The sequence below is a fragment of the Lampris incognitus genome, chromosome 3 (assembly GCF_029633865.1).
Source record: "Lampris incognitus isolate fLamInc1 chromosome 3, fLamInc1.hap2, whole genome shotgun sequence".
NCBI lineage: Eukaryota > Metazoa > Chordata > Actinopteri > Lampriformes > Lampridae > Lampris > Lampris incognitus.
Window position 1 is genome coordinate 15227464 of NC_079213.1, and position 13381 is coordinate 15240844.

General features: G+C 48.3%; 1 protein-coding gene across 1 annotated transcript in view; it reads left to right on the plus strand.

The window, feature by feature from the left end:
* Positions 1 to 13381, plus strand: part of asb15b (ankyrin repeat and SOCS box containing 15b) — a 38138-nt gene that overhangs the window by 15045 nt on the left and 9712 nt on the right. The window contains exons 2-7 of the mRNA XM_056276668.1: positions 4872 to 4980; positions 5258 to 5310; positions 7218 to 7349; positions 8223 to 8387; positions 8612 to 8718; positions 9003 to 9141. Of these exons, the coding sequence (XP_056132643.1) occupies positions 4874 to 4980; positions 5258 to 5310; positions 7218 to 7349; positions 8223 to 8387; positions 8612 to 8718; positions 9003 to 9141 (703 nt within the window). The 5' untranslated portion in view covers positions 4872 to 4873. The remainder of the gene's footprint in view (positions 1 to 4871; positions 4981 to 5257; positions 5311 to 7217; positions 7350 to 8222; positions 8388 to 8611; positions 8719 to 9002; positions 9142 to 13381) is intronic.

Below are 13381 nucleotides of genomic sequence, written 5' to 3' on the forward strand. Positions count from 1 at the left end.
TTTGCCAACGTCTGTCGATCTTCCCCGGCTGGGTCAGAGGGCCACACTCCCCAGTCTTCAACCGCCGTCATTCACAAGGTGAGCTCTGGGCCAGTGTCATTCAAATCATGCACAGTCAACATTAATGATGTGTGCATCCCCCTGCTGTTGGACACCGGTGCAAGTGGGTCTCTCCTGAATGTTGACACCTACAGTCAATTGTTCGGTTCACTGCCACTGTCCGCACCCTCAGCTGTCCTCTGTGGGTATGGTGACTCCAAAATCGATCTGGTTGGCTCTCTCCAACTGACTGTCCGCTATGGAACCAAGCTGGTGCCCAATGCAGTTTTTCATGTGGCACGCCGTGGGGCCAACCTGATGGGCCTGGACCTGTTCTCCGCTCTGGGGTTCTCCCTCTTAGACACAAGGGGGGCAGCAATCCTGACTGTCGCCACACCTTGGCAGCAGAAGTGGCCATCGCTGTTTATGGGGCTGGGCTGCCTCTCCGCCTTCACCCATCAACCTCTCCTCAACCCTGCTGTGAAATCTGTCATCCAACCACTGCGCCGCATCCCGTTGGCTCTCCGTGATGGGGTCTCCGCCGAGCTGCAACAACTGCTGGAAGCTGGCATCATTGAACCGGTGGACGCGTCACCTTGGGTCTCAAACCTCGTGGTGGCTAAGAAGAAGTCGGGGGGCCTGCGTGTCTGCGTCGATCTACGTGCAGTAAATAAGGCAGTGGTCCCTGATAAGTATCCACTGCCCACCTCAGAAGAACTCACTGCTCAGTTCTATGGCTCTGAGGTGTTCTCCAAGCTCGACCTCAGACAGGGGTACTTACAGGTGCCCCTCCACCCCAGCAGCCGAAACCTCACAGCCTTTGTGACACATGCAGGAGTGTTTCGCTACACCAGGATGCCTTTCGGTCTCAGCTCCGCCCCTAGCTGCTTCCAGAAAATCATGGTCTCCGTGCTGGCTGGCATACTGGGCGTGGCCATTTATCTGGACGATATAGTGGTACACGGGCCCACCAGTGAAATCCACGACAAGCGCCTTAACATGGTCTTCGCAGCCCTGTCCAAGCACAAGCTAACTCTCAATGCTGAGAAATGTGTCCTCTCTGTGCCAGCCATCGACTTCGTGGGGTTCCGGCTGTCAGCGAGCGGTGTAACTCCACTACAATCCAACGTGGACGCCATTCAGGCCATCCCTGAGCCCAGCTCGGCCGCCCAGGTCGCCTTCTTCCTGGGTATGACAAGTTACTACCTGAGGTTTCTTCCCCAGTACTCTGCGACCACAGCCCCCCTGCGCCAGCTGCTGCGTAAGGACGAGCCATGGGTGTGGTCAAAGGCATGCAGTGACGCTGTGCGTGATCTCAAGACTCAACTGACTTCACCACCAGTGTTGGCTCACTTCGACATCTCCAGCTCCACCTTTGTGACCTGTGACGCATCAGCCACAGCGATAGCGGCCGTGCTGTCTCAAACCCAGAACGGTGTGGAGAAGCCCATTGCCTTCGCCTCCCGTGCCCTCAACCTGACCGAGCAGCGGTACTCCGTGGGTGAGCGTGAGGCGTTAGCCTGTATCTGGGCTTGTGAAAGGTGGCACCTCTACCTCTATGGCCGCTCCTTCACCCTCAGGACAGATCACCAGGCCCTGACAGCGCTGCTGTCCACATCTGAGACAGGCCACAAACCCCTGAGGCTGCACCGCTGGTCTGACCGCCTCCGCCAGTACAACTTCAGCCTGCAGTTCACCCCAGGCAGAGACAATGTTGTCGCTGACCTGCTCTCTCGCTCTGTCTCCACCCCAGCTCCACAGACGGACACTGACTGTGTGGAAAAGGACATTGTCCAAATGCTACACACACCCCTCCAGGCCACTGTCTCTCTGCAGGAGCTGAGGGCAGCCTCCGAACAGGACCCTGTCCTCTCCCAGCTCCGCACCTACATCCAGAACGGCTGGCCTCACAAGGTCCCAGAGGAGCTGGCTGCGTTCGCCCGAGTCAGACAGGAGCTCTCCTGCTGGAACGACACCTGCGTGACACGTGGGTTTTGCACAGTGGTCCCAGCTGCTCTCCGTGCACGTGTTTTGAATACGGCGCATGAAGGCCACCTGGGCATTGTGAAACTGAAACAGCGCTGCCGAGACCTGGTGTGGTGGCCGGGGATAGACAGAGATATTGAGGCTCTGGTGAAGGACTGTTCTGCCTGCCTTGTGAGTGGCAAGACTGGCCACCAGGCTCCCCCACCCCTGCAACCTCTCACCTGGCCCTCTCAGCCCTGGGAACACCTGCAGTTGGACATTTGTGGTGAGATCCATGGAGTTCCCCACCACCAACGCTTCATGGTGGTCGCCTACGATCTACACTCAAAATGGCCTGAACTCACCACTTCCGGCACTGTGACCTCACAGATCATCATCGACTTCCTGGACTCTCTTTTCTCTCGCTGGGGCCTCCCAAAGGCCATCACCACTGACAACGGCCCTCAGCTGGTCTCTGCTGAGTTCACTGTTTATCTCGAAAGCAAGGGCATCCGTCATATACGCACTGCGTACTACCACCCCCAGGCCAATGACGGCATTGAACGTTTTCACCAGTCACTGAAGAACGGCCTCAGAGCACACATGGCCCAAGGGTGCTCTTTCACGCAGGCCATCCGTCACACTCTGCTGCACTATCGGGCCACACAGCACTCGACCACAGGCGTCTCCCCTGCCTCTCTCATGCTAGGCCGGGAACTGTGCATGCCCCTTGACAGGCTCCGCCCCTCCACACCTCAGGCACCTCCCTCTGGGGTCAGAGCCTCAGTCACTCGTCAGCAGATGCGGATGAAGCAACGGTTTGACCAGTCAAAACGAACCAGGGTGCCAGACATCAATGTGTCAGACTGGGTCAGGGTCCGCAGGCCCCACAGGGACAATAAAATGGCTTCATACTGGTCCTCTCCTCTCCAAGTCACCCGTCAGCTGGGCCCAGCCACTTACCTCCTCAGCGATGGCACTCGGTGGCACTCCAGTCGTCTACGGAAGGTGTCAGCTCCGCCACACACAGCTGGTGACACAACCATAGCCATTCCCTCAGCATGGCGAGACGCCCCGGGGCTTCATGCAGCTCCTACACGGGCCCCAGACATTTCTGGGCCTCAGCTTCCCCTGCCTTCTCCCTCCCCACCTCGGCCTGCCCAGCCTCAGGCCGCCCCGCGACCTGTTCGCACACGTTTACGCCCTGACCACCTAGAGGACTTTGTGTCAACCTTTCATGTTTGAAATCCTGCCGGGGGGGGAAATGTTATGTATGCACACATCGACAGTGCTGCATTTGATTTGGTGCTGTTCTATTGTGCTGGGATCGATTGGTGATGCCTGCGGGCTCTGGGTTGTTTGATCGGGTCTGCCTTTGATGCTGTGTCAGTCTAAATAAAGAATGCCACGGAGAGGTTGTGTCGAGCGACAGCGCTGTGTCCTGACGTGATTTCTAAATACAATACCCCTCCTTTCGGACTCGACTTCCCGGATCTCGGACCTGGACTTTCTCGGACAACCCCTCTTGGATCACGGACTGGACTTTCTCGCCAGGTGCACGCACATTTCTTCAACACCTCCTGGTCATTTACATACCGCACCACACATTGGCTAAAAACACTCACACATAGTTATACACGCAAACCACGGGACACCACACATAGTTTATTCACACATCCCACTAACAGAATGCCTTTTTTTTTTTCACCATACATTTCCCTCCCACAATAAAACCTCCCTCTGTAGATTTTGAAGTCATCTCGTGTCTGTCTGTCTTGGGTTTCGCCACACGGGTCAGGTTCTGGTGCGCGAGCATAACACTGTTGACCTCTTGTATAGGTTGAGAACTAACTGAATTGTACACAGAGAGTTCGCACAGGTACTGACGATATTTAGAGTTGAGAGAGCAGTTTCAGTAGGCTGCTACTAAGTGTCTGCAAAACATGGTTATTCAATTAGGCTTCGTGTCTCTCTCTGAGAAGTGTGTTAAAACTCAAAGAAAATTGTGTGAAAGCAATGAGAAATAGTTAGTCCATTCGCCAGAGGAGACTCTTGCTGTGCAAAGAAGGTGTGAGCATTAGATTAAGCTGACCCATGATTCGCTGAATGTGTGCAAGCAATCACGAAAAACTGTAACTCAATATCTCAGTCAATTTGAGTGATAGTCATGAGAGTTTGATCATTGTTCATGTGCTTGTTTGCTGAGTAATATCAGCTGGGCTACTAGAAGGTTAAACAATTAAGTCATCTATTCAGACATATACGGAAACAAAGATAGTTAAAATGAAGGCCTCTGAGGAATGTATGACCTTAAGGTCAGCAGCACTTGGCAAGGTCCAGAGAGGAGGTTTGAGCGTGCTTATGTACACCCTGTTTTAGATCTGGTAACCAAGTTGAGCATACACTCTCCTGTGAGAGTTTACCATCTAGTTAATATCACTTTTTTACTTTTATGTGAGGTAAAGGAAAGGTTACTGTGCAGACCCACTTAACAGGTGAAAGGCTCCTCATCTCTGACGATTTCCGTTGAGAGAGTGAGAGCGAGAGAGAGAAAGAGAGTCCTCGCTTCGACAGCAAGAACAATAAATGGACTTTTGGAAGGCCGTGCTGCTCAGACCAGGATGTGCATCATCTTTACACAGCTTGTCCATTGGAAAAAACAATCTGGTTGACGGCATATTTTGCAATCAGTTTCATGATGCACAAAGCACGTTCTGCCTCCCAGCGGTCATCCGTGTCTGTCGATATCCTGATCCACTTCCATCTTCAGTGTGATACTTTTTCACAGATGCATTTAGCTCATTCTTATCAAAGTAAGGTTTGTTGGGCAAATAGAAATAAATGTTTATGATTTGGACTCTCTACAGCTATGGGTGACGTTGAACTGGAAGATATAAGTGAGGAATTTCTGAATTATGCCATTCAAGAGAGTGTTCAGGATTCCTACAAGCTGCCATGTTCAAGCCAAGCAAACAGGTAATAAAAGAACAGATGTGAGAATTTTGCAGCAATATTTCACGGTGGATTCAGAAAAATAAAAGTTTTGGGCCAGCTCCCTTTCATTTTGCAAATACAAATCAAAAATATAAATCTAAATGTTTACATTCCAAAGGTAATCCACTGCCCAACTTAGCTGACTTGAAAATGAGTTTCCGTAAAGCTGCTTTAAAATGTTTCACACAAAGATAATTTTGCTGTAAAACTTTAAGAAACGTCTCTAACCAAAAAGACTGTCTACTTTTTATTTTATTAGGAACGGACCAAACACTGAGGATTATTTGAATGTACTCGCAGCCATTGAGCAAGGTAGGGTTTGAAATTTAACCTACCTTGTTGATTCTCTGGAAACAATTTTCCAAATGGAGTGAGGGTAATGCCACACACATGATTATTCAGTGGTTTTCAAAGTGGGGGCCGCGGCCCCGCAGGGGGACGCCAGGGGAGCCTCAGCAAATTGGAGGGAAGATGAGGGAAAATGCTAAAAAAGAAAAATTTTGAAAAATAAATTGAATTATTATGTATATTATGATCAAATATATTTTATAACAAAAAATGCTTATAATGGAAAACATAGATATTCAATATAATGGAAGGATTAAAGTTTGAAGTATAAATGTCATTATTATTGCATTAACAAAAGTAAGGAAATATATTCAGGAGTTTTTTTTCTTTTTAACATTTGCCGTAGTGTTGTCAATGGGTTTTTAAAGACATCTTGCAAAAAGGGGGGCCCCGGCCAGAAGCTAATGCTATTTGGGGGGTGAAGTAATACTTGGGGTAGTATTGGTCGAGGATCAATGACCACACCGGGTTATAGAACTCAGGTTTAATTGTGGCTCAGTAGGCAGACGTAATAACCATACATGGTAGTGGTGTAACCATAATAACAGTCCGGGTAGTACATAACACCTAGTGTAGTTCCAGTGGATATACATGGCGTTATATCACTACAGGGGCCTTGGCATGGAAAAGTTTGGGAACCCCAGCACTAGATCAATTTAAGCAACACTAAATGCAATTGTACAGGGCGTGCGGGTAGCGTAGCGGTCGATTCCGTTGCTTACCAACATGGAGAGCGCCGGTTCGAATCCCCGTGTTACCTCCGGCTTGGCCGAGCGTCCCTACAGACACAGTTGGCCGTGTCTGCGGGTGGGAAGCCGGATATGGGTATGTGTCCTGGTTGCTGCACTAGCGTCTCCACTGGTCGGTCAGGGTGCCTGTTCGAGGGAGGAACTGGGGGGAATAGTGTGAGCCTCCCACATGCTACTTCCCCCTGGTGAAACTCCTCACTGTCAGGTGAAAAGAAGTGGCTGGCGACTCCACATGTATCGCAGGAGGCATGTGGTAGTCTGCAGCCCTCCCTGGATCGGCAGAGGGGGTGGAGCAGTGACCGGGACGGCTCGGAAGAGTGGGGTAATTAATTGGCCGGATACAATTAGGGGAGAAATTAAAGAAAAAAATGCAATTGCACAAAAAAGAAGTAAAAACACACCAGGAAGATCACATGACGTGCATATTTGAGCTCAGAGCAAATCTGCACTTTTCCGAAACTTTGGGGCAAAAAATTTTTTTAAAAAGTTTTCGCGGTTCTTTTGCCACGATTACTACGTCTTTCACGAGTCCGATTACTACGTCCTTGGGGTTTCATAGTTTTCCTTGCCTTGCGAGTAGTTTTCTATTGTGGTTTGAGTTAGTGTCTTTAAGACCTTCTCCTCTTTTGTTTACACCTTTTCAACATTTAGAGATTGGTTTTGTATACCACCCTTTTGTTTGTTCCTGATTTTGTTTCATAAGTCAAGTGAGGCTGGATTGTTGTTTAAAACCTGGTCTCTGTCTGGTGTTTTCTGCTCTTGGGTCCAATCCCTATACTGACACCCTAACAGGACGTCATTTGAAACAACACTGAGACAACCTTGAGGTTTTTTCTGTTCGACAAGACTCTGCATGTCGTGACACCATATGGGGTTTGATTCTGTCCCGTGCATGCACAATCTGCCCCGTCACATGATGAAACTTGCAGAATGGCGACTATCTTGTAAATCCGTTCTTTATAAATAAAGCTGATAACTGACACTTTATATATCCTCGGCACATGTGTAAATTTAGGCATACGTACGTAGAGCTACCGATGCACACACACTGGTGTGTGTTTTCGTGCACTTCCCTGTGGATCGCTTTTCATGTGCTCGGCACTCTCCGGTTTCTCTCTCCAGGTGATGTGTATGCACTACAGGGGCTTTCGGGTTGTGTATCTGCCTTCAGAGTAAGAGACAGCAGGGACTGGCTGCTGCTACACAGAGCTGCTGTACTGCCACGACCGGTGGTGTTGGATCTGGTTCTGCGGGGTGAGAGCTCACTAGCACGACAGGTTGGGTTTTAACACCTGGAGCTGGTTGAATTTATAAAACTGCTCAAGGTAGACGGACAAGTGTTGATAAAAGCATCATTTGGGCGGCACGGTGGCCCAATGGTTAGCGCTGTTGCCTCACAGCAAGAAGATCCTGGGTTCGAACCCCAGGGTTGTCCAACCTTGGGGGTCATCCCAGGTCGTCCTCTGTGTGGAGTTTGCATGTTCTCCCCGTGTCTACGGTGGGTTTTCTCCGGGTGCTCCGGTTTCCCCCACCATCAAAAGAAACGTGCAGGTTAGGGTTAGTACTCCTGTCTGTGCCCCTGGGCAAGGCAAGGGGAAAAGAACTGGAGGTGGTCCCCGGGCGCAGCATGAAGGTGGCAGCCCACTGCTTCTAGCTACACAGGTCACAGCTAGGATGGGTTAATTTGCTGTAACTGAATTTCCCCAAGGGGATTAATAAAGGAAGCTTAATCTTTATAATTTATCAGAGCTTGTGCCACTTGCAGCACATCTGTATTACCCATCAAATACAAGTCAATAACAACAGTCACTATTCTGCTTTGTTGCATTAGCTAACACTACCCATACACCCAACACAATACAACTGATGTTGGTTGGTTAAGCCTGATTGATTGATTGATTGATTGATTGATTGATTGATTGATTGATTGATTGATTGATTGATTGATTGATTGATTGAAGTAGGTGCATATGCATCTACGAGTTTGTAAATATGTGTGACGGAACAGCAAAATGACCCTGGAAAAGCAGACTTGCATGGAGACCATATGAAATCATTAATCTGTGTATGTTCGTGTGTGTTTGTGTAATGTGCACACATGTTCGTATCTATGCACATGTCTATCAGCGGCGACCGCCAGTGATCTGACCTTGGAGGAGCAGACAGATGACGGGGAGACCGCTCTGACTCTTGCAGCAGAGGCCTGCCTGGTGGAAAATGCGAAGGTGCTGCAGGATCACGGGGCTTCACCACACAACACCAACCGCAAGAATGAATCTCCGCTACTGATAGGTAGAGCACACTCCCACCAGACACAACTAACACACAAGCAAAAAAACAAAACAAAACACACAGCTGAATAAGTGTAGGCAGTAACACAGGTGCACTTGTCTTGTACGGACACACACACATACACAACAGAATCACACATATTTGCGAGCATGACTCAGGTACTCCCTCCTTTCATGAAGTAGATCTCCTCGATGGTGATCATGTGTGTTTTCTGCTTCATGCAGCAGTGAGACAGAGCTGCTACGACATGGTCCTGGCCCTCATCATGGGAGGGGCCTTCGTGGAGCAGGTGTGCCTCACCAAGTGGACCGCCACCCACGAAGCCGCAAAGGTGACGGCGTGTGATCGGCACCCTCTTCAGAAACAGAAATAAGAAGTGAACCGGAGCTTGGCTCTTGAACTAAAATTGCTCGGGTTTGGGTCCCTTTTCATCTTTGCTTCCTTCCTTCCTTATTTCTGACTTACTTCAGCTCGCTTTTACAACACATGAGCAAACGAAGCAAAAACATAACAGTGTCAGAATAAGAGATCGACCCTCAGGTTAAATTTCTCATTAAATTGCTCAAGTTTGAGCCAATCTTTTGTCCTTACTCTTGCTCTTCCCTCACCCACCAGGTTGGCTGTCCTGCCATCTTGATGCTGCTGCTTAGACATGGAGGCAAGGTGTCCAGTAGGGATGGTCATGGAGTGACACCTCTGGGCATTGCGGCTGAATACGGCCACACCGAGGCACTAGATATCCTCATAAAGCACGGTAAGTACATGAGGGACGAGGCAAAACCATTACAGCCATAATGAGAGGTGATTATGTCCGCGTTGCTCGGAAGGGATCAGTCAAATGTTATAAATGTCCAGCATGGTTGTACAAACCTTCAACAGCAAATAATAAGTCGTGTGTTCCACTATCAAATATAATAAATACATATTCTATTCTGGTGGCACAGTGGCGCAGTGGTTAGCGCGGTCACCTCACAGCAAGAAGGTCCTGGGTTCGAGCCCCAGGGCAGTCCAACCTTGGGGGTCATCCTGGGTCGGCCTCTGTGTGGAGTTTGCATGTTCTCCCTGTGTCTGTGTGGGTTTCCTCCAGGTGTGCCAGTTTCCTCCCACAGTCCAAAAAGACATGTAGGTCAGGTGACTCGGCCATACTAAATTTTCCCTAGGTTTGAATGTGTGTGTGCGAGTGTGTGTGTGGTGTGGTGTGGTGTGGTGTGGTGTGGGGGGGGGGGGGGCTGTGATGGACTGGCAGCCTGTCTAAGGTGTCCCCCTGCCTGCTGCCCAATGACTGCTGGGATAGGCTCCAGCCTCCCCATGACCCTGAGTAGGATAAATGGTTTGGATAATGGATGGATGGATATTCTCTTCTATTCCATTGCAAAGATGTAACTGAATAGTATTGAGTTAAATAGAAGACACATACACAAGAAAGTAGCTGCCAATAGTGTCTGTGAACAGAACACTCTAAACCAGGGGTCTCAAACTACCGGCCTGCGGGCCACATCCGGCCCGCGAGGCAGTTTTGTGTGGCTCACGATATGTTTGGGCTTGTAGCACTGATTCAAAGAGAGCTGGAGAAAATGTAGATCTGCAATTGCATTGCACTGCATAATTCACCAGCAGGCATGCTGCAGCAAATGCTTGAAATTTGACAGTATTGTGACTGTTGTGGTGAAATGCATTAATTACATCAGATCAAGAGGTTCACAACACCGTCAGTTCTGTGCGTTTCTGGAGAGGAAATAGATCCAACATATGGAGCTGTGCTGTACTTCTCACAAGTGTGCTGGTTGAGCAGGGGCAGTGTCCTGAAAAGGTTTTCTGAACTGAGGGAGGCGATCAGAGAATTCCTGAAAGAAGGCAGGCTGCATGTTCCTGAGCTTGATGATCCCAAATGACTCATGGATTTGGCTTTCTAAGCCGATATCACACACGCACTTACCACTCTTAATTTAAAACTGCAGGGGCCAGACCAACTTGTCACTGTAGCATTTGATAGTGTGAGAGCCTTCTTTGTGAAACTCAGCTTATGGAAAATACAGCTCACAGAGTCCATGCTGTTGAGTATGTGACTGCCATTGGCAATATGCACCGGGGGTTTGAGTATCACTTTTCTGACCAATTTTTAAGACTCACAGCACCACTTTCCAGTTATTTGCAGACCCCTTCTCCTTTGACGTGGACAGCGCTCCAAGCGCATTTCAAATGGAGCTTCATAGACTTGCAGTGCAACACTGAGCTCAAGGCAAAGTGCAGAGGCACAAGGAAAGCAGGAGATGCTTGGAAAGTTTCTCAGAGAGCTTCCCAAAATATTCCCACAGTTGTCCAAACTGTTCAGGCAGGTCACGTCTCTTTTCAGCAGCACTTATCTGTGTGAGAAACTGTCCTAAACTATGAACTTTAATAAATCAAAGCATAGGTCCAGACTGACCAATGAACATCTCCAGGCTGTCCTCAGGGTGTCCACTGCCTTGTCCCTGAAAGCAAATGTGCCTCACCTGTGTCTGCAGAAGAACTGCCAGGTTTCTGGTAAGAGGTAGGCTAAATATGTAGGCCTAGGCCAGGCTACACTATGTACATAGTTACCTATTCATATGAAAACTATGAAAAAATGTGAAATAATAATAATTTTTAAAAAAACGATGTGAAGGTTATATAGTCGAGCAGTTTTTTCTTCATCACTATTGCACCGGCCGTCCTCCATAAGACCACCTGTCAAGTGGCCCCCAGGTAATCTGAGTTTGAGACCCCTGCTCTAAACTAATGGTTATGAACGCCTTCAAATTCAATACCTTTAAATGAAACATTATTTCTGCAAACAAGAAATGGTTAATTTCTGTAATTTTGGCAGCAACTTGGGCCTCTTGAAAATCATAATAAAATGTGATCTTTCTGTTAGACTTAATAAAACATCGTGCCCCACAGCTGTGTGATGGAAGTTAGAGCAATTTTGTTAACTTATTAACAATGTTGTATTTTTCCGGATGACATTGTGATCTGTAGTGAAAGTAGGGAGCAGGTTGAGGAGAGCCTGGAGAGGTGGAGTTATGCACTGGAGAAAAGAGGAATGAAAGTCAGTAGGAGCAAGACGGAATACATATGTGTGAACAAGCAGGAGGACAGCGGACTGGTGAGGATGCAAGGAGTAGAGGTGACGAAGGTGGATGAGTTTAAATACTTGGGGTCAACTGTTCAAAGTAACAGGGAGTGCAGAAGAGAGGTGAGGAAGAGAGTGCAGGCAGGGTGGAGTGGGTGGAGAAGAGTGCCAGGAGTGATTTGTGACAGAAGGGTACCAGCAAGAGCAAAAGGGATGGTTTACAACAGCGTTCGGGAACCTATGGCTCTTCCGGTGACGGCATATGGCTCCCAGACAATTTTGAGTTGAAAAAAAAAATCAGTTTGGAACTGATTTTAAAATACTTGCGATATTTCTTAATAATACTGTGTCATTTTAAAGTAAACCGAAATTAGTTTTGAAGATAAATTTCACGGGTCACCCGTGGGTCGGGTCGGGAACCAATGGCTCGCGAGCATGTCCGGGTCATTGTAAAGGTGAAGAAATCAATTTGATCAGATAGCCAACTAGTTTATCCGCTTCAACCCTTGTAACGGAAAAGATGGCGAAAAGAAAAAAAGACGATGATTACCGTGCATTCCAGGCTGCGTGCACAGAGGAATCTGCATTTGTGGAGAGAGCAGGATCTGCGGTATGTCTAATATGCAATGATAAAATTGCATCGATGAAACGGTCAAATATAAAGCGGCACTTCGATACGCACCATGCTTCATTTGCATGGAAATCTCCAGCGGGGGACAGCAGGAAAAGGGCATGCGAGGAGCTACAGCGGAGAGTGCAGACGAGTCAGCAGCAACTACGTGTGTGGACCAAGCAAGGGGACAGGAATTCCGCTAGCTTTGCGGGGGCTTTGGCAATAGTAAGGAATGGAAAGTCATTCACAGATGGCGAGTATGCCAAAACATTCATGCTTGATGTGGCCAATGAACTGTTTGATGACTTCCCAAATAAAGACAAGATAATCAAACGAATAAAAGACACGCCCCTGTCAGCAAGAACTGTGCACGATCGTAGCATCATGATGGCAAATCAAGTCGAGGAAACACAAATTAAGGACATAAACGCCGGGACACACTTTTCTCTCGCGTTAGATGAGTCAACAGACGTTAGCCATCTATCTCAGTGCAGTATAATTGCCAGGTATGCTGCAGGTGACACACTGCGTGAGGAAAGCTTGGCTGTTTTGCCAATGAAAGGGACAACAAGAGGAGAGGATTTATTCACGTCTTTCATGGAGTTTGCTAAAGAAAAAACCTACCGATGGATAAACGTATTTCTGTCTGTACTGATGGTGCACCCTGTATGTTGGGGAAGAACAAAGGATTTGTAGCGCTTCTCCGTGAACATGAAAAGAGAGCCAACCTAAGTTTTCATTCCATCCTGCACCAGGAGGCGCTTTGCGCTCAGACGTGTGGCCAGGAGCTTGGCGAGGTGATGTCTCTGGTCATTCGAGTGGTCAACTTTATTGTTGCCTGAGCTTTAAATGATCGCCAGTTTAAAGCTCTGTTAGAAGAAGTTGGGAATCATTATCCCGGTCTGCTTTTACACAGCAACGTGCGTTGGTTGTCAAGGGGGAAGGTGCTCAGCCGTTTTGCAGCTTGTCTGAGTGAAATCCGGACTTTTCTTGAAATGAAAGGCGTCAAGCATCCTGAGCTAGACAACACTGACTGGCTCCTGCAGTTTCACTATCTCGTGGACATAACTGGCCATCTGAACCAGCTCAATGTGAAAATGCAAGGTATTGGAAATACAATCTCATCCCTTCAACAAGCAGTGTTTGCATTTGAAAGCAAGCTGGAAGTCTTTCTCAGGGACATTGAAACAGGTCGTCTTCTGCACTTTGAAAGACTGCAACAATTTAGAGATGCATGCTTAGCAAGTGACTCCACTCAACGTCTGGATCTCCAGCAGCTAGCTGGCTTTA